The 24,112-nt window shown below is 37.6% G+C and overlaps 1 protein-coding gene across 6 annotated transcripts in view; it reads left to right on the plus strand.

Annotated features, from left to right (window-relative positions):
• The first annotated feature begins 5,543 nt into the window (after positions 1-5,543).
• Positions 5,544-24,112, plus strand: part of Scyl3 (SCY1 like pseudokinase 3) — a 35,665-nt gene continuing 17,096 nt past the window's right edge. The window contains exons 1-6 of one of the 6 annotated variants that reach the window (XM_074047522.1): positions 10,572-10,708; positions 11,774-11,842; positions 19,107-19,292; positions 20,780-20,848; positions 21,265-21,378; positions 23,493-23,549. In XM_074047522.1, coding sequence (XP_073903623.1) covers positions 21,340-21,378; positions 23,493-23,549 — 96 coding nt within the window. In that variant the 5' untranslated portion in view covers positions 10,572-10,708; positions 11,774-11,842; positions 19,107-19,292; positions 20,780-20,848; positions 21,265-21,339. Of the gene's footprint in view, positions 5,889-10,493; positions 10,736-11,773; positions 11,843-19,106; positions 19,293-20,779; positions 20,849-21,264; positions 21,379-23,492; positions 23,550-24,112 lie in introns of those variants that run through there. The other 5 variants (XM_074047519.1, XM_020171049.2, XM_020171052.2 and 2 more) reach the window with 5 other exon arrangements.

A 24,112-nucleotide genomic window follows, 5' to 3' on the forward strand; every position in this document is an offset into this window, starting at 1 on the left:
TCATACACTGCTGGTGGGAATGTAAGTTAGTACAACCACTTTGGAAAACAATATGGAGGCTCCTTAAAAAACTAAACATAAATCTGCCATATGATCCAGCAATACCACTCCTACAGATATACCTGAAGGAATGTGACTCAGGTACTGCACACCCACTTTTATTGCAACATTATTTACAATAGCCAAGCTGTGGAAACAGCCAAGATCCCCCCTTACCAACGAATGGATTAAGAAAATGTGGTATTTATACAGAATGGAATTTTACTCAGTCACAAAGAAGAATGAAATTTTGTCATTCGCAAATAAATAGATGGAACTGGAGAACATCTTAAGCAAAGTTAGCTAGGCTCAGAAGGCCAAAAATCACATGTTCTCCCTTATATGTGGATTGTAGACCCAAAACAAATGCAGTAATATTAGACACAGGTCACACACTAAGGGGAGAACGTGCATGGGAGGAATAGGGAAAGGGAAGAAAACCTAAACCTCGAATGTGGTTGATGTACTCACTGTAGAGGAGAGAACATAGTAATCTTAAACAGGCAGAGGCCACCATGGGAAGGGGACAAGGAAGTAGTGAAGAGGTCTGACAGAGATGAGCCAATGTGGGTTGCAATACACAAGTGCATGGAAGCAACACTAGGAAACTCCCTGTATAGCTATCTTTACCTTGAACTAGCAAAAAACGCTATGCCTTTCTTATGTCTTATGTCTTATGTCTTACGTTTTCTCTTCACAAAATCGGAGGACAAGAGGGAGGAACAAATTCTGTCTGAAGTGGGGGGAATGTGCTGGGGGGAGGTGGCCCAAACAATGTATACACATGCAAGTAAATGTAAAAAGGGTGAAATAAAAGACAGAAAAAAAAAAAAACCCAGAAACCCCTCATCCATCAGTAGCCACTCCCCATTCCTTTATATAACAAGCCCCTGGAAATCACTAATCAGCTTTCTATGTCTATGGATTTACCTACCCTGGACATTTCATGTAAACAGAATGTATGGTGTTTTGTTTCTGGCTTCTTTCATGTAGCACATTATTCTCACAATTTATCTGTGCTATAAAATATACAAAAACTTCATTCCTTTCTATGGCAAAAATAATATTCCACTGCATGGATACCCCAATCTTTCTTTGTCATTCATAAGTCTAGTCATTTTTTTTTAAACAGCCATAAAAGTACTCAATGTAGCAAACATACACATCTGCCTAGGCAGCACTGTTGATTTCCCACTAGGGGGAATAGAGGAGCAACAGTGAATACAGCTCCCCTCTGAGACTTAACCAAATTCTCTCTTCAGCTCAGTGTTTGTACAGAGAGTTAATTTTTTGTCATTTCCTTCTTTTGTGTAATTTCCTTTTAGCTGTTTCCTCTTTTAAAAAACTCCATTAGTGTAATCAAATTTTCATGTAAGTCCTAGTTACTATCAAACTAAATAAAAAACAAGAGAGATTCTCCAAAGAACACAGATATTTACGTGGGAATAGCAGAAAACTGCAATAGGAGTACATAGCCCAAATTAAACTGTGGGCACATTCAAAGAGACTGGGGTTAGGGAAGCTTCTAAAGACAAAAATGCGAAGGGTTACATCGGGTATTTAGAAGCAACAATCCTTGGCCACAGTGATTACCATGAGTAGTGGATTTCAGGGCTGAACAGACCGTTGCTGAGCTTATGTCCTTGTACAGGTACTTTTTGTGTAAGGGCTCAGTGGCTTCTGTGCAAGCTTGTGGTTCTGCCATAGTTGTTTTTTTGTTGTTGTTTTGTTGTGTGTGTATATGTGTGTGACAGTTACTATCAGGCACTCAGGTGTAAGAACCCTTACTTCCTAACCCCCTTGGTCTGTTTACTTTTTGTTGTTGTTGTTGTTAGGGTTGACACAACTCTGTTTTGATTCTGATAACTTTCACATTACCCTTCTTGGTCTGATTTCCCGTTATTAAAATGCCTTGTTTAGGTTCTTGGTTTGAGACTACTGTGATTTCAGCACATTCCCCACTGGCTCCTTAGCTGTTTCTTGCTTTCCTGTTTCTTAAAGATACAAAAGGCAAATGAGCCTTTCCTCTTCCACTCTTCTCTCAGCAGCAGTTGGTGCTGTCCCATTTGCTTTTGTGACACAGGTGACTTTCTTGTGTGGCTATATATACCACTGTGGACTTTACTGCTGACAGTGTCACTAGACTGATGAATTCATGCCTAATGGACTCTATCTTCTCTATACAGTAGAGGCAAAGTTAAGAAAAAGATGTCAATGAGTGAATTGAAGAAATCTGTGAAGAAAACAGTTTCTGTTGAGAAAGGGGGAAAATAAAGAAACTTTAGCACCAAAATTGAGGGGAAAATCTAATAAAAAGGAACTCTAAAATCTTTGCAATTTGCTTGCTTTTATATGTTTGTTGACTATTACTGATTTAATGACTTATAGGGCAAAATACCAGTAACTATTAAAATTAATTATTGTGGCAGGCACTTATTTACATCTCTACTGAATAAAAACCATAAATTTAACCTCAGCTCCTGTAAGTGTAGTAAGGAGCAAAAGTGGCAACACAGCCTTGTCAACAGAAATTCAATCCAAAACTGCATGGAAAGAAAGGCACAGTAATTCCTTTATGAAATGTCAACACATTTGATGCCATTAAGAACAAAAATCATTGACAAATTATGAGATGCTATTTATGGTAAAAATGAATCTGACTTCTAGGGGTGTTAAAGTAAGAAAAAACTAGTTTTTACAATTTATAAAATATAGCATATGGCTGTTAGAAGGTGGTACGTGCTATGGAAAAATGGAAAAGTGAACAGAACAAGAAGCATGAGTAGTGCAGCAGGCAGAAGGGTAAAGGTTGTAGGACTGAAAAGGGTAGGTTTTGCATTAAGAAGATGAGATTTGAGGAAAGATACAGTAGAAGGAAATGAGAGACTTAGCTAAATAGTTATCAAGGAAAAAACAATGACAGGCTGAAGGAAGGGCTACAGCAAAGGTCCTGAGGCAAATTCATGCCTGCCTGGCATGTCCAAGGGACAGCAAGGAAGCCAGTGTGAGTGGACTGGGGTACATGAAGGGGAGAAGAAGAGAAGGTGAGGTCAAAGGTGGGAGATGCCAGGTCGCACAGGGTAGTGCTTCTTAAATGGAAAAATCTAGTGTGAGGCTTCAGCTTTTGCATCTTTAACATGCTTTCAGATGGTCACTAACCACCCCTAAAGGACAGACCTAAATTAACATCCATATCTATCTCAATGCTGAAGTTCTTCAAAAGAGGCATAATCTTATACACTCATTGTTTTTCCCTACTCTGTCTCCTTACTAGAGCAACATTCCAAAGTGATTCATAGGCACTTTAAAGTTGAAAAGCTATTCACATTTCAGAGGTCTTGGCATCAGAAAAACTTCAATCCGAAATCCGTACTTCAGGGACAGATACTACTAGCATTTCAGCCATATCTAACTCAGACCAATACTAGTGTCTTTAAGGATGGTGAAAGTGATTTTTAATTGTCAAAATGAGTAATTTTACAATGTGTAGATTGAACTGTTGCCAGACATCAGCCTTCCATTATTAGAATATGAGAATCTAGAGGGCCCAGAAATCTATACACAGGCTTAGGATTTCAAACCAGTCCCACAAGCAGGTAATTTACAAAAAGAATTTGTCACCTAACTAATTAGGATAGCTGAGTCTAATCGGTGTCATTAGAGTACTGTCTATCTTTTGTCAGAATCAAATGTCCACTGGACACAATTTTTTGCATCCCTATAAGAAAAACTGTACAAGTAACCTGTGACTTCAGTAAGTCTGGAATCTTTAATCCAGAGACTTAACAAGTGATGTGTGTTTAGAGACCAAAGTGACATTAGAAGTAAATAATGAGTAAATAATTAGAAGTGACTAGATGAACACTGGGGAAGGAAAGCAATGAGTGTGGCTCTCATCTCTCTCTTAGTCATTCAACAATAAAATATTTTTTCTCAATAGTGGGTAAGGATGAGCCATGTGAGCAGTTATATTGACTGCAGAAGATTTCATTTACTGGTTGAAGGGACTTATTTCTACTCCTCTGGGAAAAGAAGACAAAACTTTGTAAACTCCAGGGACAGTATGAAATGCATTGAGAGAATCTCATTCCTTCCATCTCTCAACTCTCTCTCCTTAGCATGTTCACTTGTTTCATGATTCTTCAGTAGGTGCTTTATTAGGAAGGTAGAAGCTTTTCTCAATGCACTGCTCTTAACCCCCCAGTCCATCCACAACTTTGCTATACATCTCACTGGCCACAACTTGTGACCACCCAGCTGCAAAGAAGGCTCATTTTGGTTTCTTTGACTCTGTGCTCTGTGGTGAAGGTGAACAAAGAAGGGAGAAGAGAGTGAGAATGGATGTTGGAGCTAATAATCCTATAATATATATGTGTTATATTTTTTCTAATTTGTACTGAGGTTTCCCTATGGGACTGGCTATAAACTCTACTCATCTTCATAGGGCTTCAGGGAATTTGGTTGTAGATGTTTACAATGTGCCTTTAATAGGCTACTTCTTTATCCTGATGGGCAGCTTAAATTACTTCTGCATAGATAACGTAATATTCTGTGTGCTTTAATTGACTGAAGCTATTCCCCAGGAGCAGCTAGCATTCTAGTTATTAGGAATCCACCCTTCAGGGTAGTAAGCTAGTATCACTCCAGAAGGCCACATTCCAGAGATGGAGCCACAAATACTATAGCCACCTTGATAGTGACACCAGGTGTTTTAGTAATTACTATGATGAGTGTCAGAAATGATTGGTTTTAAAATAAAAAAAACTAGAGAATGCTAAAGCAACTTTAGCACCAAAATTGAGGGGAAAATCTAATAAAAAGGAACTCTAAAATCTTTGCAATTTGTTTGCTTGCTTTTATATGTTTGTTGACTATTACTGATTTAATGACTTATAGGGCAAAATACCAGTAACTATTAAAATTAATTATTGTGGCAGGCACTTATTTACATCTCTACTGAATAAAAACCATAAATTTAACCTCAGCTCCTGTAAGTGTAGTAAGGAGCAAAAGTGGCAACACAGCCTTGTCAACAGAAATTCAATCCAAAACTGCATTTAGTGATGACTACTGTAGATCATGAAGATGATAGTAGTGAAAATGTTTGCTTTGTGCTATGTGGTTTCAAAACCATTTCATAAACTCACTTTATTCTCATGCTACTAAGTAGGTACCATTAATATCAGAAGTAGGTATTATTCCCAATTTTACTTTTGACTTCCGTCTCCAAGGCTTAAACAGGAATCACCAGGACCCCTGACAGCTTTGGGCCACGTAGCACAACCAATCAGAATTTGGGACTACGGGATGTCGGTCTCCCGAGAGTCCTCGCCAATCGCCACAAGCCCTTTTATCCGCCCCGCCCCTTTACTATAAGCTTTGGTAAAGGCCTCCGATAGCCATTTTGGATTCGGGCGGAAATGAAATTAAAACTGGCCAGCTAGAAGGCTAAAAATTAAATCAAGCCCAATTTATACATTTAATCGAAGGCACTAGAGTGGAGATACCCTAGAAGACCAACTAAGCTGCTGGGAGCAGTGAGTGAATCTCAGCCATCACTGGCGCCCACACTTAAGATGGCACCTGCCTGAGAATCACCTGTGTGACCGCTCTAGCTTGGTTCCGGGTTCGTTCGCCTCAGTGGTGGTGTCGGAGGGGAATGCGAAGGCTGGTATTCTGTGCCGTTTCCGGGCCAGTCTCTGTGGTGTCGGAAGGACCCGGCCCCAGGAGATTGTGCGTGTAGTGGCCACGGCCTCACGGGGGGAGGCAAGAGTGGTTGGTGTCAACAGGGGGCGAAGAGGGGACCGGAGCCAAGACCCTGGGCCTCCTCCCCCGGCGCGCTCCCGCAGGTAACCGAGAGCCCCGAGCTGCGTTCCCAGTCTCCGGGAGGGGTGCTGGGCGGGGGCGGGCGGGGGTGCGCGCCCTCCCGCTCGCGGGTCCGCGCTCAGGGCCGCCGCGCGGGCGAGCCCGGCGCGGCGCCGGCTGCCGGTTGAGTTCTGCTGTCCTGCGAGCAGTCCCTCTGCTTATTTCGGGGCGCCTTGCTAATGTGGGCTTTTCCGGCGACCTCTGCCCGGAAAAGAGAGGCGGTGGCGGGCAGGGCTCTGGAGGGGAGCCGCGAATCGGCGCTTGCAGGGAGGTTTGGAAGGTGAGGGGCGGCGAGCGAGAGGCTGGCCGGAGCCCGGGGTCGCGCCCGTCCCCAGTGACTGAACCCAGACCAAGGCCAGGTCCCGAGACCTCACTGGCCCCGGGCACACGGTAGTGCTTTCTACTAGAATAAAGTTGAAACATTTCTCCGAAGATCCTTTTAGCTGGATTTGGGAATCATTGTTACTACACTGTGCATTTCCCTTAGCTGAAACCATATTTAGTACTTCTGGTCCATAGAGACTTAATGATTTTTGCTTGTCAGCTAGCAATAGCGGATTGAGTTCAGTACAGGGAATATATAACCGGAACATCAAAGCCAAGGGCTGCCAATCAGTTTATCATTACCTACCTAAAAATCAATACAGTGTATCCTTAGAACTCACAGTGCAAGCCATTATCTTTGGAATTTTCAAGCTAAGGAAGCTGGCACCAAGATAATCTCGATTAAATGCTGGGGGGAAAAACCTCAGAAATATCTCCCCAGAGGACATGAGTTTCTTGGTTGAGTGTAGAAGTTGCTCGTGACGTAGACAGGGACTTTCCCAATCCGCAGGTGGGCCATCCAGAAACTTCACCTGCTGCCCAAGGAAGCAAAAGATTGGAGGAAGATTGGAAAACGAATTTTTAAAACGGAAGACTATGACATATATTCAAGACAGAGACTGTCAATGAATGTTTCACTATACAGAGTGGAGATGATAACTCTGCAGCAGTATTCTGTGTCCATCCCCCCACTAAAAGAGCTTTTGGGAGTGGAATTGTTATTTATCTGTCTTACACTTCAGTAAGTTAATTTTAGCTGAATTAGCATTTTTAAAGCATTACTTGTATCAATAGTTTTTGTGTCTTTTAGATGTGGGATGTAGCTCAGTGGTGGAACCTAGCATGTTTGGGTCCTGAATTCTACTCCAGCACCACAAAAAAAAAAAAAAAAGTATACATGCCTCTTCAGATACAGTTGTGTGAAGAATTAGAATTACTGCTTTAAGGCATTCTTAAATTGCATTCATCAGCACAGCCTTTTATTTTCCCTAATAAAGTCTGCACTGGACAGAAAATAAAATCTGCTGTTCTGTTAGCCCCACACTGACGGTATCAAGCAACATCTGTTAACATTTAATGTGCTTTCAAAATAAAATGGCATCCTTTATCTTGAGTTCTCAAGAAATTGAGTTGGACCCCTTTTAACTTCAAAATGGTATTTCATACAGCCTTAGACCTAAAATACACTCCTATGGAATGCACTGTGATTGTTTATTAATTAACAGTGTATTCATAATACTGAGTCAGAGGTTAGATGTTGTAAGGCCCAATATTACCACAAGGAATGTATTTGCTATTAGGAACAATGAGAGTTGATGCCAATGCTTAGCTTTGCTGACTGCCATTCTGCTGGCGCACTGTCTCTGAATCCTAGTGACCATCCTCTGTCTTTGAGAGACTAATGTTGAAACTAACTTAACAGTGTGATTTTCTGACAGGATATTCTTGCAGTTCTTTTTTTCAGTTTTTTTCTTTATCATGTGCTGATTTTGAAAAGCTACATTTTGTGGCTAAGTAAAAAGGCAATTAACCTAGCTTTATATAAACACTTTTCAAACTAATGCCTCAGTAACTCATTCCTCTAGTCTGACTGGTTTTTCAGGCAGGAGTTAAAAAGAGAAGTAGATTTTTCTGCTTAGGACATGACAATTGGTTTCAAAGAACATAGACCCATTCAAGCCATCTCAGGGAAGGAGCTGATTGTAGGAGTGTCAGTGAGGCAATAGGGAAACAGATTTGAAGCTGGGCTTCCTGTATCCTTGAGATGGAGGGAGTACTGTGCCCCTATAAATATGACTAAGCTATTTGCTTTTTGTTATCCTACCAACTGACTTTCTCTGTGTTTGTCAAGTTTCTGCTTTCACATGGCCTTGGCTTGTCATAGCCCCAGCTCCACCTTCTACCTTCAGCTATGCTGGTACTAATAGACAAAATCTCTTTTAGTTCAAATTCCTGGGAGAGAGAATGAGCTGGCCAGTTTACTTCTGTAGTTTGTCTCATGGTCAGGCCATACGTCCTGGATGGCTAATGTGTAATTTGACTGCCCTTTGGCCATTAACTATGCCCAAGAAGGAGGGAAGGATGGACAACTAGATGTGAATGCTAAGTAGGAGGAGCCTTCCTACTGCAAAAAGAAGGCACAGATGGAACAGGCTACCACTGCATCTCCAGATTAGGAGAAATAATAGTTGCTTTTCTCCATTGTCCTACATAAACTACTTTTACTTATAGTCCCAAAAGAAAGGTGAATGTTTCCTGTAGTTGAGGTACTTGGCTGTTTTTGTAGCTTTTTATTTCTTTGTCATTCCTAAAAAAGATAAAATTACTAGGTAGGTAGGGGCTCGTTGAACCTGTTACAAAGCAGAACTAGTTCTTACCCTCAGAAACATTCTCAGATCTTTAGCCTTGGCATGTTGTGCTCAGAATGGCGGCATGTGTTTTGAGCAGCGTTACATAGAAGGTAATAAAGTAAAAGGCATTGAATTGAACTTCACCAAAGTGGGGAAAAATTCCAAGCAGTGATTGTATATAATAATTGTTTGGTTTATATTTGTCTAAACTACAGATTTTTAAATGAAACTTTTTACAGGCCTTCATGCAACTTTTCCTGTTTTTTAGTGCTAGCAGTTTGCTTGCCACGTTACCAGTCAATAAGAACTTTATATTTTTTAAATTTTCATATTATAGTAAAGCCAGAACTGAAAACTGATTGTCACAGATTTTCCTAGACATATGTTGTTTGGCTTATACAGATTTAACAACAAAAAAAAAATGAGTCAACATTGACTAATGTGGAAATTCCCACATAAATATTCTCATGACAGGTGTTCTGATCTGACAGCTCTAGGACTACAGGCCTTCTTGGAACCTGGTGCTGCCTGCTGCCTTCCGCATGCACATGCATGGGTCCTTTGTTGTTCTACCAGTACTGCTGAACTGCTGTACAGTCCCCATCTGAACCTGTGCATTTGTGTTCCTGTTGTAAACATGGCTCAGGTTGTAGAGTACCTGCCTAGCAAGCGTGAGGCCCTGAGTTCAAACCCCAGTACAACCAAAAAACAACCAAGAAAAAAGAATGACAGGTTCATAATATAGAAGATTGGGAAGTGCAGGCAGTGTGTGTGTCTATGTGTATGTGTGAAATTACCTATAATCTGACCTCCAGCAACAAGCTGCTGCTGTTAATACTTTGTATGTGTACATGCATTGCTGTATATTTATTTTTAAACTGAGCATCAAGTACACAGTTTTTTTTAGGATTTGACAATTATAATCACATATCACCATTATCATAATCAAAATGATGAATATATTCATCCCCTCAAAAGTTTCTTCATGCTCCTTTGTAATCTTTTTGTCTCCCCTGGTCCTTTAACTGTGCCATTCCTCATGGCAATCACTGATCTGTTTTCCATCATAGTGTAGTTTGTACTTTCTAGAATATTTTGTATTTGTGTGTGTTCATGTGTGTGTACACGTGTGTTAGCATTTTACATTACACAGTGGGAATTTCCTCCTTTGCTTACCATAACTTTGAAGAATAATGAGATTGCACTTTTTCTTATGCTTATTTTCATTTGTATTTCTTTTAATGAGTTATCTGGTTTCTTATGGGGGCCTTATTTGTTTGGGATTTTTGTTTGTTTCGTATGGTGCTGGGGATTGAACCCAGGGCCTCATGCAGGCCAAACAAGAGCTCTGCCACTGAGCTATATCTCCAGGCCAAGTTGTCTGTTTCCTTTCCCATTATTCTACTGATGTTTTAGTCTTTTACTTGGACCTGAGCTTTCCATTTCTTAATATGTGTCTCATCATTATTAGAAATTTTCTCCAATTTCTATTGTTTTCCCTTAGAATTTTATTGTAGACATACAGAAGGTTTAATTATTTTAATAGTTAAGTTTTACAATATTTTCCTTTGCAAAGCAGGGTACATAAGTAGGCTAGGAAATATGAGTTCCCTTGTATTTTTTATTGCCTTTTAGGAAACTGAAAAGTTGTATGTAGTGGGGTTTGGGGAAGAACAACTGCATGTAACTACTAGGTAACATGCATTTATTTTCTCTAGACTTGTTAACTGTTAATTAACAAGTGTTGTTGATAACTTGCTGAGCATTTACCATTTTTATTGTCACCTATCTTCATTATGAGGGTTGCAGAAATGAGTAGGTTTGAATGATTGTGTCTTAATATCTTGGGCAACTTTTGCAGATCATGTTTCCAGTAGAGATTTAATGTTTGAATTTGCATTCTGTTTCCTTTAGATCTCTTTGGCTTTGAGGAGGAGCTGCAGTACGTCCTCCCTGCATAAGGGATGGGATCAGAGAACAGTGCTTTAAAGAGCTATACACAGAAAGAACCACCATTTACCTTGCCCTCTGGACTCGCTGTTTATCCTGCTGTATTGCAAGATGGAAAATTTGCTTCTGTTTTTGTGTATAAGAGAGAAAATGAAGACAAGGTTAACAAAGCTGCTAAGGTACCATAATAAGTGAAGACTTTAATAGTTAGTATTTTTTATTGTCATGTTTTTTATTAAAAATGAAAGTAATATAGGTCAAAGGAAATAAGGCCATTGGAATAGTATTTTATTATTCATCTTATAAAAACACAGCCTTACTTTATGGGCATACATCTAATAGATGCTACAGCTATAGTGAAAGCTTCATAAAACACATTGCAGTGATTTTTCCCATCACACTTTATGTTTTTAATGAGACAGATAGGAAGATGACTTTTATATGACCTAGAATCTAGCTTAACAAAAATGTTTTTAAGTACTGACATTTTAATGAGTGTGTTGATGATGGGCTTGGAAATCAAATAGTGTAGGAACTTTACTATTTTTTTTCCTTTTCCTGAGACATTATAATGCCATAGAAAGAATTTTGAGGGCTGAGGGCATGGCTCAAGTGGCAGAGCACCTTCCTAGCACGTGTAAGACCTGAGTTCAAACCTTAGTACTGCCAAAAAAGAGTTTTAAGCATGTAAGTATGTTGGACTGGATTTCCCAGAAGGAATATTGGACCTGAGCTCGAGCTCTTGCAGAGGTTTCCTACACAGGTTGTTAACTTCTGGAGGCATCAGTTTCGTCCATAAGAAATAGGTCCTTCTAGCTCACACCTGGTCATTGCTGCTCTTGGCTAAGGGTAGCAGAGCATTGGCTTGTGGTCTAACAGACTGTCAGGAGCATGACATCTTAGGAAAAATGATTTCAGGGCTGGGGATATAGCACAGTGGTAGAGCATGCTCTTGGGCAACATGTGCAACACACACACACACAGAAAGAAAGAAAGAAATGATTCTACTTTGGAATATGATTTAATAAAACAATCTCAAGTGTCTTAAGAAACTAATAGCATCAGTTGATACTCCTTTGGATATTTAGCCATTCGGATTGTCCTCAGAATGTTTCCATTTATTTATTTACTTAGGTGATAACTGAGGTTTGAACTCAGGGCCTCACACTTGCTAGACTTGCTAGGCAGGTGCTCTACCACTTGAACCACTCCATCAGCCCTTTTATGTGTTGGGTTTTTTTCAGATATTTGCCCAGGCTGATTTTGAACCATGATCGTCCTGATTTCTGCCTCTCACACAGCTAGGATTATAGGTATGGGCCACTGGCACCTGGCCAGAAAGTTTCTAAAAAGGAAAATATAGTTGTATTCATTACCTACTTTTTCAGTGTTTACTATGGTAAGAATACTATTTTCAGCCTAAATGTGGTCTTTAGCTTGTTAGAATTACAGTATGACTGAGTCCCTTTTTAATATCAACAGATATGGAACACTGATATCTATTTCATGGGGCTATTTAAATGGCTTTTTATTCTTTTTAATGATCATAAAAGGTAATTTGGTAATATTATTTTGGCATCTCATTGGTCATACCACTTCATTATTTGATGTTGCATCTTTGATTCAAGCATGAAATTAACCGTTGTAAGATGGTTCCTAAGGAAATGGACATATGTAACAATCTTCTCATGATATATTTTTTTAAATTTAATTTTCTCCATGCTAGGAATCAAACCCAGAGACTCGTGCATGCTAAGTGGCACTGAGTTACACCCCCCCAGCCCAGGGTGCATTTTCTTGTACTGTGTTATAGTAAACAGTATAAACAGTATAGGTGGTTATTTGGGTAATTTTGCTTTTTGGTAAAAACACATTTTTGTCTCTCTTTTCCACCCCATCTAGATATGCTTAATAAGTTTTATCATGATTTTGCAAAAGATACAATGCTTTGCTTTACTTCTATATATACAATTAATATATAAGACTAAAACGCAAGTCCTGTTTCATTCATTTAACCAGATTGTGCATGTTGCTTTTTTATAACATAAGAGTGAATATAATGAGTAAGGTACTACAGATTTATAATCTTTCTTTGTTTTTTTTTTTCTTAAGACTGTAAGATTTTCTTAAAACTGTATTTCCTTTTATGGCATTTGAACCCTGAAAGTTAAATAATCCAGATCATAAAATTTTTAAAGAAAGGAAACAAAGATCTACTCTTGATATTAAGGATTTCTGTGTTGTAGGAATTGTAAAGCTTGAGAGTGAAGATTTTTTTTTCCCCTTCATATCCATAGATACCCTTTTATGGACTGAGTCTTTGTAAATAGTTCATATTTATGTCTTCTTCAGCCATACTGTGACTTTGAAAACCTCACACGTGAATCAGGGAAATTTAAAATTTGGAATAGTAACAAGAGGATAAGGAGTTTATCAGAATGCTTCTGTTAATCTCAAAAGCAGGTCACAGTACTTGAAAAATATATAGCATTCAATCTATTAAGTTACAGGAATGTTATATCCTTGATATCTGAAATACTAAAGCAATGTAGTTAGCTTACTCATTCTCTAGTTTGGGTTCCTAATTTTACTTTTGATAGTTTTAATAACTATTTCAAGTAGATATTGTTTTCATTATTGAGTAACAATTATACTCTTTCTCTACTGTTGTAAATAAAAAAAAAAATCAGGACTGGGCACAGTGATTCACATCTGTAATGCCAGCTACTTGGGGGTATAGAAAGGAGGATCATGGTGCAAGGTCAGCTTAGGCAAAAAGTTTCAGAGATCCTATCTCAACAAATAAGCTGAGCATGGTGATAGGCACCTGTGATCCCACCTACACCAGGAGGCCATAGGTAGTGGTCTGACACTGGCCCAGGACAAAAACGTGAGGCCTTGCTTAAAAAATAACTAAAATAGAAAGAGGGCTGGGAGTGTGGCTCAAGTTATAAAGCTCCTACCTAGCAAGCATGAGACCCTGAGTTCAGATCCCAGTATCACCAAAAATTTTAGAAGTTTTAAAGGTTAAAAATAAAAAGTAACTAAAAAAAGGGGTGGAGGTGTGGCTCAAGTGGTAGAGTGCTTTCCTAGCCATCATGAGGCCCTGAGTTCCAAACCCCATTACTGTCAAAAAAGTAAATAATAATTGTAGTACACTGTAGGCCTCTTAAATAAGATGAAATGCAGGTATACATTCTGGCCACAAGACAGTATGAAAAATACTTAGTTCTGTCAGACTTTCTTAGACCTTGAATTCATAACTTGCTTACTGGTGATTTCTAACCAACAGCCTGTAAGGAATGATAAATTCAAAGTCAGAATTTGGTTACTATAGTTTATTGTAATTTAAGTGCTTGGTTAAGGCTTCATGATAATTACAAGCTTATAAAATGGTTCCTGAGTGTCTTAGTACCAAGAATCATAGGAGTCTATGCATAGGTAGGTAGATATTATATGAGTACTCACTCTATTTGGTGTCCTGGGAGACATTATGCTGTTCTCCATGATCGATTCAGGCTGCTTTGGAGAAGGTTTCTTAAAATATTTGAGAATACACATAGTAGTGTGGGTGACAAAGAAAGGAAGAAATGATTGCTATACTTAAAGGAGCTTGATTCTTTTTGGGGTATGCCTTTCTATTCTTTCTTACATTAATATTTTCTTTTTCTTCCACCATTTACAACTCTCATGCCTTTGTAAGTAAACTTCCCCACATTGTTACGGTTCTTAGAAATTATTTCTTTCTTTTCATAATTAGATCCTGATGCTCTTAAAAGGCTCCTGATAACAATTCATTCAGAAGACCTTCACAAGTTGCCCCTCGCATATAGTGGAACTGGTCATCTCCTAGCTCTCCACCACACTTTCCAGATTTCACTTCCTTGCCTGTGCTCTTTTAATGCCTACAGTCATCCCATCTTCTACTCCAAACTAAGTATCTGACCCAACCACTTGTTTGAACCAGATCTTCATTTCCACCTGTCTTTTGAATATATGTACCTGGATCTTCCACCAGAACTTCAGATGGCTGTTGTTCAAAAAGGAATTCTTTATCTCTTTCTCTGTCTACATTTTATTTCTAGTGTATGAGCCAACCTTCAGACCATAGGTATTTAAAAACAGAATGTATCTGCATCTTTGTCCCAAGATTTGCATCTTCAAGGAAGAAGGGAATTTTTTTTTCCCTGAAAAATCATTGCTCTCTAGTTAGGGCATCTCGGTTTTGTTATATTTACTTAACAACATAAAATTATGGCTTTCTCCCTGTCTAAAAGCTTGCAAGTGGATTTAAGCTATAGATAAGAAAATTGCAACTAACTTTACATAGTTCTCAGAATGAAGTAGCAATCAGAAGCAGAGTAGCAGTGAAGAGTTAAGCTATAAGGCTTGAATTAATTTTCTAGATGGATGAGTTATAACTGGTTCCTGGAAAGTGGGAATAGTTTATATTCAGGACTAGAATCTCACACTTGAGATAACTGAATGGGCATAGATAAGTAAAAATAGCACAAATTGTGACAAACTATATCGTATTACTCATGTCTAGTATTATTAAATAAATATTCTAAATAAATTTAGTATTACTAAATAAATAAATTCTGAATTACTCAGAATTCAGTCCCTTACAGAAAGTAGCACCTGATACACTGAATGGGGAATAGCAGATAGTCAATGACAGTGGGGCGCGTACTTTCTAGGTACTCTAATTGAACAAGTCACCTTTCTATACCAGAACAAGAGACATTTTATTTGTTCAACTGATACTCACTGAGAAAATTTCTTAAGTTATCTTTACCATGTTTATCTTCTGGCTCCCCATTCTTTGAAGCAGCAAAAGCTTACATCAAGAAATATTTCCATTTAATTATTAACTTAACTTTCCTGTGAATCAGTATGCACAGTTTATGAATATACCATAGTAGTGAATGTACCAAAAAGGAATGACAAGTGCCTTGATCAGAATCATGCAATGAATCATTTCTTCCTATCTATTTATTTTGGAAGATAGGGTTTTACTTTTTGCCCAAGCTGGCCTGGACCAAGATCTTGCTATTTTACATTTCCTATAACACTACTGTGTCCTGCTCTTTTTCCACTGAGATGGGATCTCACAAACTTTTTTGCGCAGGCTAGCTTAGAATCTCAATCCTCCTGATCTCAACCTCCTGCATATCTTCAGATAACAGGTACACACCACCACACCCAGCTATTGGTTGAGATGGGCTCTTTGTAAGTTTTTTCCCAGACTGGCCTGGAACTTCAGTTTTCTTAATCTCAGCCTCCCACCTAGCTAAAATCGCAGGCACAAGCCACAGGTGCCTGGCTCCTGTCTTCCTATCTTCCTTCATTCAACAAGCAAGAACTCACTTTGAATCAAGAATTTTCCTAAAGCTAGTACATGGCAGCCCTCGGGAGGCTAAGACAGGAAAATGGTGAGTGTGAGGTCAGTCTAAGCTGCCCATTCCCCACCTCCAACTGGTAAATTATTTTGTCTGTTTTTGTTTTGTTTTTTATTATTTTACTTATTAAGCAAGAGACCATTTATTGACTCTGTATTCCTTGCCAGCACTGAAACAGGTAGTTTTCCTTCTGACAAGTATGTCTTGAGTACTACAAGGTGAATGAATGAAAGTGCATACAAATCAAAGGAAAATAATTAGAGCCTTCATGACATAAAAGGCAAATGAATAATTTTTCTTAAGCAAAAGTGAAGTATTTTCTGTTTGGCTTGAAAGTTATTTGAAATGATCCTTAAAATGAAAATATAAAGGAGGCTCATAGTTTTATCCAGAAACTACAGATCAGAACATACTTGTAAAAAGTTATCCCTAATTAAGCACACTCATTTTATCCAACCTGCTAACATAATTTTTGACTCATTTCGATCTTTGCTGTATTCTATTTCCATGTGTATGAATTGTATTAAATGCAAATATTCAAATTAATAGCTTGTAACTGCTGGTTAAGTACATTTTTCTTCAGCATTTTCATTATGTTTTATTTGTTGGAGTAATCCTGGGGATGGTAATAGCTTGCGTCTTAAGAATAAACAAAAGTCCTATTGGAGCTATTTTTAGAGTTGGAAAAATTAGAAGTTACTGCAAGAAAATAAAAGTAAGTAGAGAAATCACACTTAAAAGATTCTTCTGTAACTCTGCCTGGAAGAAGTTTAATAGATAAGTCTGAGTAAACTGATATAAAAATTGTACCTAAGAAAAGTTATGGCTGTCCTGTATTCCAAGATTCCAAGAAGGTGTTTATTATAGTGTTCATTACTAACTGCTTACTTGTGAAAATGAAACCTGTTTTTAGATTGGAGGTTATGTTCCAGATGACATCCATTAGTCTCCTCTCAATCCAATGACTGGTTTACAAGGCTTCTCCTATGACAAGTGAATTGTACCGGATAGACACCAGAACTTTAAGGTCATACAATTTCTTTTGGAAACACTGGGTGATTTGTAAAGAAAAACAGCATTCTAGCAGTTTAGGCTTTACTAAAAATAAAATTATTATCTGGGGTGAGATTTACACTATGGCTGTCCTCAGTTGTTCAAATCAAAATTTTCACTATATGAAGCATGCACAGGGATTAGAAAACCCAGAGCTGATAGAGCTGTAACAGGAACAACCAGAGAAGGAAAGAAACTCTGCAGATTTAACCCCCATGTTTAGACACAGAACTGTTTTATACTTGTCATCCATGTATATCCAGATAGGAAGGTGGGTATTTCCTACTAAGGGTTTCTAAAAATAGGTATTCATACTCTAGGTATTGTGCAACGTAATTCATTGCAGTTGGGGAAGAAAAGAAACATTGGGAATAAATTTACATTTATATTTTGGTATTTTCTGTTCATGGGTTTTTGAAGAATATGTATTTTATATAGATACTATATATAAACTATATATATACCGTAGTACATATCAGTTATTCATGTAATATTTTGTTACCCGTGAGATATGTAATCAAAAAAGTGACAGTCACTTTTCTATGTAATAAAAAAGATAAAAGCTTAAAAAATGTTTAAATATTTTAAGAGGATTAAATATTTGATAAAAAGTAAGAAAACAAGATAAATGTTTTATGAAAGTGAGTATTAAACATTTGATGATCTATAAGTAGAATCAGAAAACTTCAGCCTAGGATGAGCTAAGAATTTTTTTTTTTAAAGATGCTTTAAAAATAGAGCACAGGGACCATATGGCTTTCAAACCTAAAATGTTTATCCTATTTGGTGTTCAGTGAACTTCTTAACTCTGTAAATTTAAGTATTTGGCCAAATTTCTGTTTTCAGCCATTACAGTTTTTTATGCCCCAATTCTTTTTTCCTCTCTTGTGACATCAGTCACCTTCATTAAACCTTTTGTTATTGTCACACAGGTTCCTGTGGCTGTTTTGTTTTGGGTTTTTTGGCTGTTTTTTTTTTTACTCCGGTACTGGAGTTTGAACTGCTTGCTAGGCAGGCATTCTTACCACTTGAGCCTCTCCACCAGCCCTCTGTTCTACTTTTTTCTTTTTGTTCTTTAGGTTGGTTAGTATCTTCAGGTTCACTGACTCTTACATCCATTTTATTAATTTGGGCACTGAATGTTCAGTTTCCAGTATTTTGTTTTTCCAATAAGAATTGATCCTTGTTTGCTGAGTACAAATTTTGGATTGCATCCTGGATATTTTCAGTGTCATGCTGTGAAGACTCCTGGTTCTTCCATAGTGCTCTGAAAATGTTAATATACTTCATTTAGCCGGATTAACTAATTCCCATGAGGTTCAAAATTCAAGTTTTTAAAATACTCTTCTCTCATCCTTCCTGTGAATGGCAGTTCATATCTCAGTTCATTTCTTAAAACTTTGCTAGTTTGGGTTTATTCCCTGTGCATACTTGTTGGTTCAGACATTTGAGAATTTGTGGCTTTGCAGAAAATCAGGGCATCTTCCTCCCCAGATCTCTTACTCTCTGGGATATCCTCCTCATATTCTGACCTGCCTAGATTCCTTTCTATGATTCTTCTGGCTAGAAAGATGGCAAAACTTTTAGTGAAATTTAGCACCTTTGTTATATTACTCCAAAATTGTGGTTTGTTCCCACACCAGGAAATTCATTCTCACAGGTGTTTCTTCTTCAAGTTTTTACTCTCCTTCATAATGTGCATATTTACTTTTGAGAGTTGTTAGGTAGTCATTTATGCCACTTTGTTCAGAATTTATATCGGGAATAATTGGAAAGTCTGGGATCTTACACTACCCTATGGGAGCAGGAGGTTTCTGTACAGTTACTTAAATGTTTTGTTTTGCTTTTGACGATACTAGGGTTTGAACTCAGGGCTTCATGCTTGCTAGGCAGGTACTCTACCATTTGAGCCACTCCCTCAGGTCTCTTAAATGTTAAGTTGAATAAAGTTAGAACAAGCTGTAGATCCTCCTTTGCCTTATTTGAAATTATGGAAAAGGTAAAGAGCTTGAAAGGATCTTGAATGCAATACATTTTTTGACTTTTATTAGTGCATATGAAACCATAATTAATCTGGTTTTGAGTTGCTAAGTTAATCAACTCTTCTGTTTGTATTTTAAAGCACTTAAAGACTCTTCGTCACCCTTGCTTGCTAAGATTTTTATCTTGTACTGTGGAAGCAGATGGCATTCATCTTGTCACTGAGCGAGTGCAACCTCTGAAAGTGGTCTTGGAAACATTGTCTTCTGCAGAGGTCTGTGCTGGAATCTATGACATATTGCTGGCTCTCATCTTCCTTCATGACAGAGTAAGTAACTGTATAGTCTGCCTCACAGGAGTTAATGTACATTGGGGAATGATGCAGGTGCTTATAAATTATGATATATATATTTATATATTATTTATATAATGTATTTAATATATTTTATATTTTTTTGGCATATATATTATATATATATAAATAAAAAAATAGCACATTGGAAGGGACAAGATGCTACAATTTGTGGAAATAGCAACTAGTTCTCTGTCCCTGGGCTTTTACTTATGCAATTTTATTTCAATTTAATAGTCTTCTTCTAAATTTGAGTAGGTTTTAAGTAAGTATCTAAAAATAGCTATAAGGTGGTATTTGTTAAGACAGAGTTTTAACATTAATGTTGCTTTAGACCAGAGTTCCTATCTGTTTGCAGGAATTTTGCCCCATTTTAAATTTTGACAAAAGAAATGACCATATCTTAGAATAAACAGTTTATACACATCCCTTCCCATTTGAGTGGTTGAGGCCAATGGAGAGACAGCAGTTTAACACTCTGATATAATCCACATTTAGTGCTATAGTGATGCTTGCTGTTCCTATGTTTACTTCTGGTCTATTTCTTAACAGTATTATTGAGCTACTAGTTCTTAATGATATTTGCATTCTGAAGCATTAAGGTCTTTGGTAATCCTCTGAGATTAAGAAAAAAAAACAAAACAAAACCCCAGTCGCAGGTTAGAAATACTTGCATTTGACTCATCTTAATGTAAGTTTTAAGTTTTTTCTATTAATGGGAGACAGACTCGCCAAGTAACATGTGGGATTTAGAGTCACTTAAAAGTATGTTCGCAGGCTGGAGGAGTGGCTCAAGCAGTAAGAGTGCCTGCCTAGCAAGCATGAGGCCCTGAGTTCAAATCCCAGTGCCAACAAAAAAATAAAAATAAAAATAAATTTTTTTAAAGTATGTTTGTGAATTCACATAACAAGATTTATCATATAATGCTTCACTGGGGAGGATTATCTTGTTTGTTGGAGAAAATGAGTGCACATGGTAAAAACTTGGAGCAGTTTGAGAGTGCGCATAGGGACAAGTCTCTCTCCCATTCCTGAATCTGATTCTTCCCTCCAGAGGCAACTCTGGTGATCAGTATCATTCCAGAGATGTTCTTTGTGCATGTAAAGTAGATATTTTTATGTTTATTCTCTTATTTTTCCTCAAATGGAAGCATTTCATACAAACTATTCTAAACCTTCCTTTAATATATATGTGTATAATATATATATATATGATATATATATATCAGAGTATACTGTATAAAAATACATACACATTTGATCACGAGTAGAATAATTTAAGTGTTCTTTCTTCTACTGGAATTATTTCTGGTTTGGAAAGAAACTTAAGTACTTGAACCCTATTATCATTTTCTCCCTTCCTCTTACTTATTTGTACTATTTTTTATAGTTTTAAAGTTGACTCTTCTGTGGTCTATGGGATGTTTCTGGTGGTCCTTATCATTCCATTTCCTCTTCTTCAGGCAGAATTTTTTTAATGCCTTCTGACAAGATTTCAGGTGAAGTGGATCTGGGTTCGTGATAGAATGTAGGTGAGAAAGAATTTAGAGGAGAAAATTAATAAAATAACCTGTGGGAGAAAAGATAAATTTATCTTTAAAGGCACTGGAAGCAAATGCTATAGGATATAAGTCTTGTAAATTTATATTTAAAGACATGTATGTCTCCTGGTTCCCACAGAAATGGGTCATGAGTCTATCTGTGTAGTGGCTTTAATGTCTTTATGAACTTGCCTCACCAGGCAGGAGAGATAACAGAAGCTTTGCCATTACATTTCTTTCCTTTTTTCTAACCTTATTTGATTCGTCATTCCTTAAAGTATAATTCCATTTACTGTGCTACAGGTGGGAAGGCTTGTCATAATCTTTTTTGGTGGTTAGTATTTTGATTTTTAAAACTTCTACTTCAAATACTGGAGTAGCAGTCTTCTGTTCTTTTTTTTCCCCAGGGCCATCTAACACACAACAATGTCTGCTTATCATCTGTGTTTGTAAGTGAAGATGGGCACTGGAAGCTAGGAGGAATGGAAACTGTTTGTAAAGTTTCTCAGGCCACACCAGAGGTAAGCCAGATGGTAGGTCTTCTTGCTTCCTGAGGACTTGATGGCATCTTGGTAAATGTGGTTCTTTCCTAGCCACTTTCTTTCAATACTAGCGTTGTCATAGATTTGGAGATTGGAAGTTTTTGTCAATGTCCATGTTTATAGAATTGTAGGATTTATTTCTCAAACTAGCACCAGTGATCATGTATTCATTTTCCCTCACTTTATAGATAAGGAACATGATTTGTAAAATGATTTGCTTGAACATTTTAAATAAATGCCCTGGCTTACTGCTTTTTATAGAACCCTGTACTTACTTTGATCATACCACTTAATGATGAATATTGAAATTACTTTTATGTGTCTGCCTTCTGTCTTAAAGGTTGAGCTTCTTGAAGGTATGATAGTCTCTAACATTTTTAAAATCTATACCTGAAATAGTGCCTGGTTAATGTTAAGTACTCAAGAAATATTCACTGAATAATCATCCAAATTTTCCAAAGTCATACGTTATATTCTAGCAACTGGAATTAGGACCTATGCAGCCCAACTCCTCATAGTAGGCTGTATTGTTGCTGCCTGTGGTACTTAAAATTTTGTCTGACAGATCTATATTTTTCCCACCTAGGTTCACAAACCTTCCTATTCTCTATTTTGTTCTTCTTTCATCATTTTGCAGGTTGTTGCTAGACTTAACTATTTCTTAAAAAAAGAAAAATCACTCCCTTTAAAATGTCCATACCAAAGTGTCGGGTCACTGACTTACTGCCTCAGTCTAAGTTCCTGTGTTCTCCTTGGGCTTCCACACTTAGGCCTTGTCTAATAGTACCTTCGTGGACTCCTGCCCAGTTCAAATGTTACAACTTACACAAAGATACCACTCTGATTACTTCTGCCCTTACTGAACATTTCTCTTCTCTGAATTAACATTATGTCTAAATAGTATACAAGCAGGTAGTCCTTTTTGTGACATGCATTCTACAGAAATAATTCTTGGCCATGGCATTCAAAGCTCTTCACAATCTCTTGCCCAGCTTACCTTCAGCCCCATTTACTACTCAGTTATTGAAATGTCCCTGTGGTTACACTTTGTCTCATGAAGCTCAGTCATGTTTCTAGATCTGTTGTTCTTCATTCTCCTCTTCTTTAATGCCATTCTCTTGCCTTTCTTTCCCCTGGGCTCCCTGAAGGTTATCTAAGATCCAGCTTGGGCTGATGGAGTGGCTCAAACGCTAAGAGTACCTGCCTAGCAAGTGTGAGGCCCTGAGTTCAAACCCAGTGCCACCAAAAAATAAAAGATCTAGCTTAAGTACCCCCTCTGACTTCTTTCCTGAGGCTTTTTCCTACCCAACAAAATCACTCACAAAAATCACTACTGACAGAAGTCACTCCTTCTGTTGCCAAAATTCTTAGTTTATTTCTAGGATGAGCATGTAGTTGGAGGCAGGGATGCGCTTGAATTCGGTTTGTATTCTTAATGCCTTAAATGGTGTTTTGGACCTGTAAACTCTTCAAAAATAATGTTTGAGTAGGTGAGTAAACATGCATATTTTGTAGACATTGGTTTTGTTTTCATAAGGTCCTCAACATTTATATCTCATGTTGCAAGACTAAAGATTCATGTGATTTAGTGAGAAGATTAATGATAGATTTGTTTTGTGCTAAAAAGCCTTTTTTTGAGATAGGATGTTATTCAGGCTGGTCTCAAATTTTTGGGCTCAAGTGACCCTCCTGCCTCAGTCTTTCAAGTAGCTGTGACACAAGCTACTTGCTATAGCATGTGCTGCCACAACTGGCTGAAACACATCTATGCAAAAACAGAAAGAAGGCTTTCTAATTTCCATATAAGGAAATTAAAGGAGTAAATGCCTCCAAACAACAGACTATGTCTGTTAAGCCAGCTGAAGGGGAGAGGAAGGGAAACTAGCATTTATTTTCTACTAAGCCTTATGCTGTGTCAGGTACTGTTATTTGTCTTTTATTTGGAAGATTTTAAATTTGTATTTAATGTGTGGCTTTGATTTGAAGGTTTCATTTCTTCTGTTTCCATTGCTTATTGCTTTTGTAACTTGGTAAAAGAGTTTGGTTTGTCAAACATGTTTAAGTTACTTTCCTTAATTTATTTCTCTGTCTAGTTTCTGAGGAGTATTCAGTCAATAAGAGACCCATCATCTGCCCCTCCTGAAGAGATGGTAAGATGACGTACTTTGAATGTAGTGAAGGTTCCTTTGTGCAGCTGAAGTAAAAAACTCCCTTTGCCCATTTCTTTCTTTATTAAATTGTACATGCCTTGTAATTCCTCTGGCCTTAAAAGCTTCTAATATTAATCTTATTACCACAGCCAGGGAGCCATCTTACATTTTTTGGTCATGTAGATACCTATGATATTGTTTTAAGATAGAGGCATCCTAGCATGAATGGGTTATCATACCCATTTCATGATGTCATTATACTTTGCTGGAAGCCATTATCATCCTTTCCTTTGTGTCGCCCCAGCCATTTATCTGCCTAGCTAGCCATTAGTTCGGATCCCTGATGTGTAGAAGAATGATAATTAATATTATGGTGCTGGTAAAGATTCTATTTACCATAAGCTCAAAAGTTGATGCCCCCTTTAAGTTTCTTCTTATAACTCCTATAAATAAATATTAATCCCCAAAGATAGGAAATATAAGCATAATTATAAACTTAAGTGTACTCCTAAGACATGAAATAAGTCAAGTTTTCCAAATTAATATAGTGTGTGTATCTGTGT

Source organism: Castor canadensis, chromosome 11 (assembly GCF_047511655.1).
Source record: "Castor canadensis chromosome 11, mCasCan1.hap1v2, whole genome shotgun sequence".
In the NCBI taxonomy this organism is placed as follows: domain Eukaryota; kingdom Metazoa; phylum Chordata; class Mammalia; order Rodentia; family Castoridae; genus Castor; species Castor canadensis.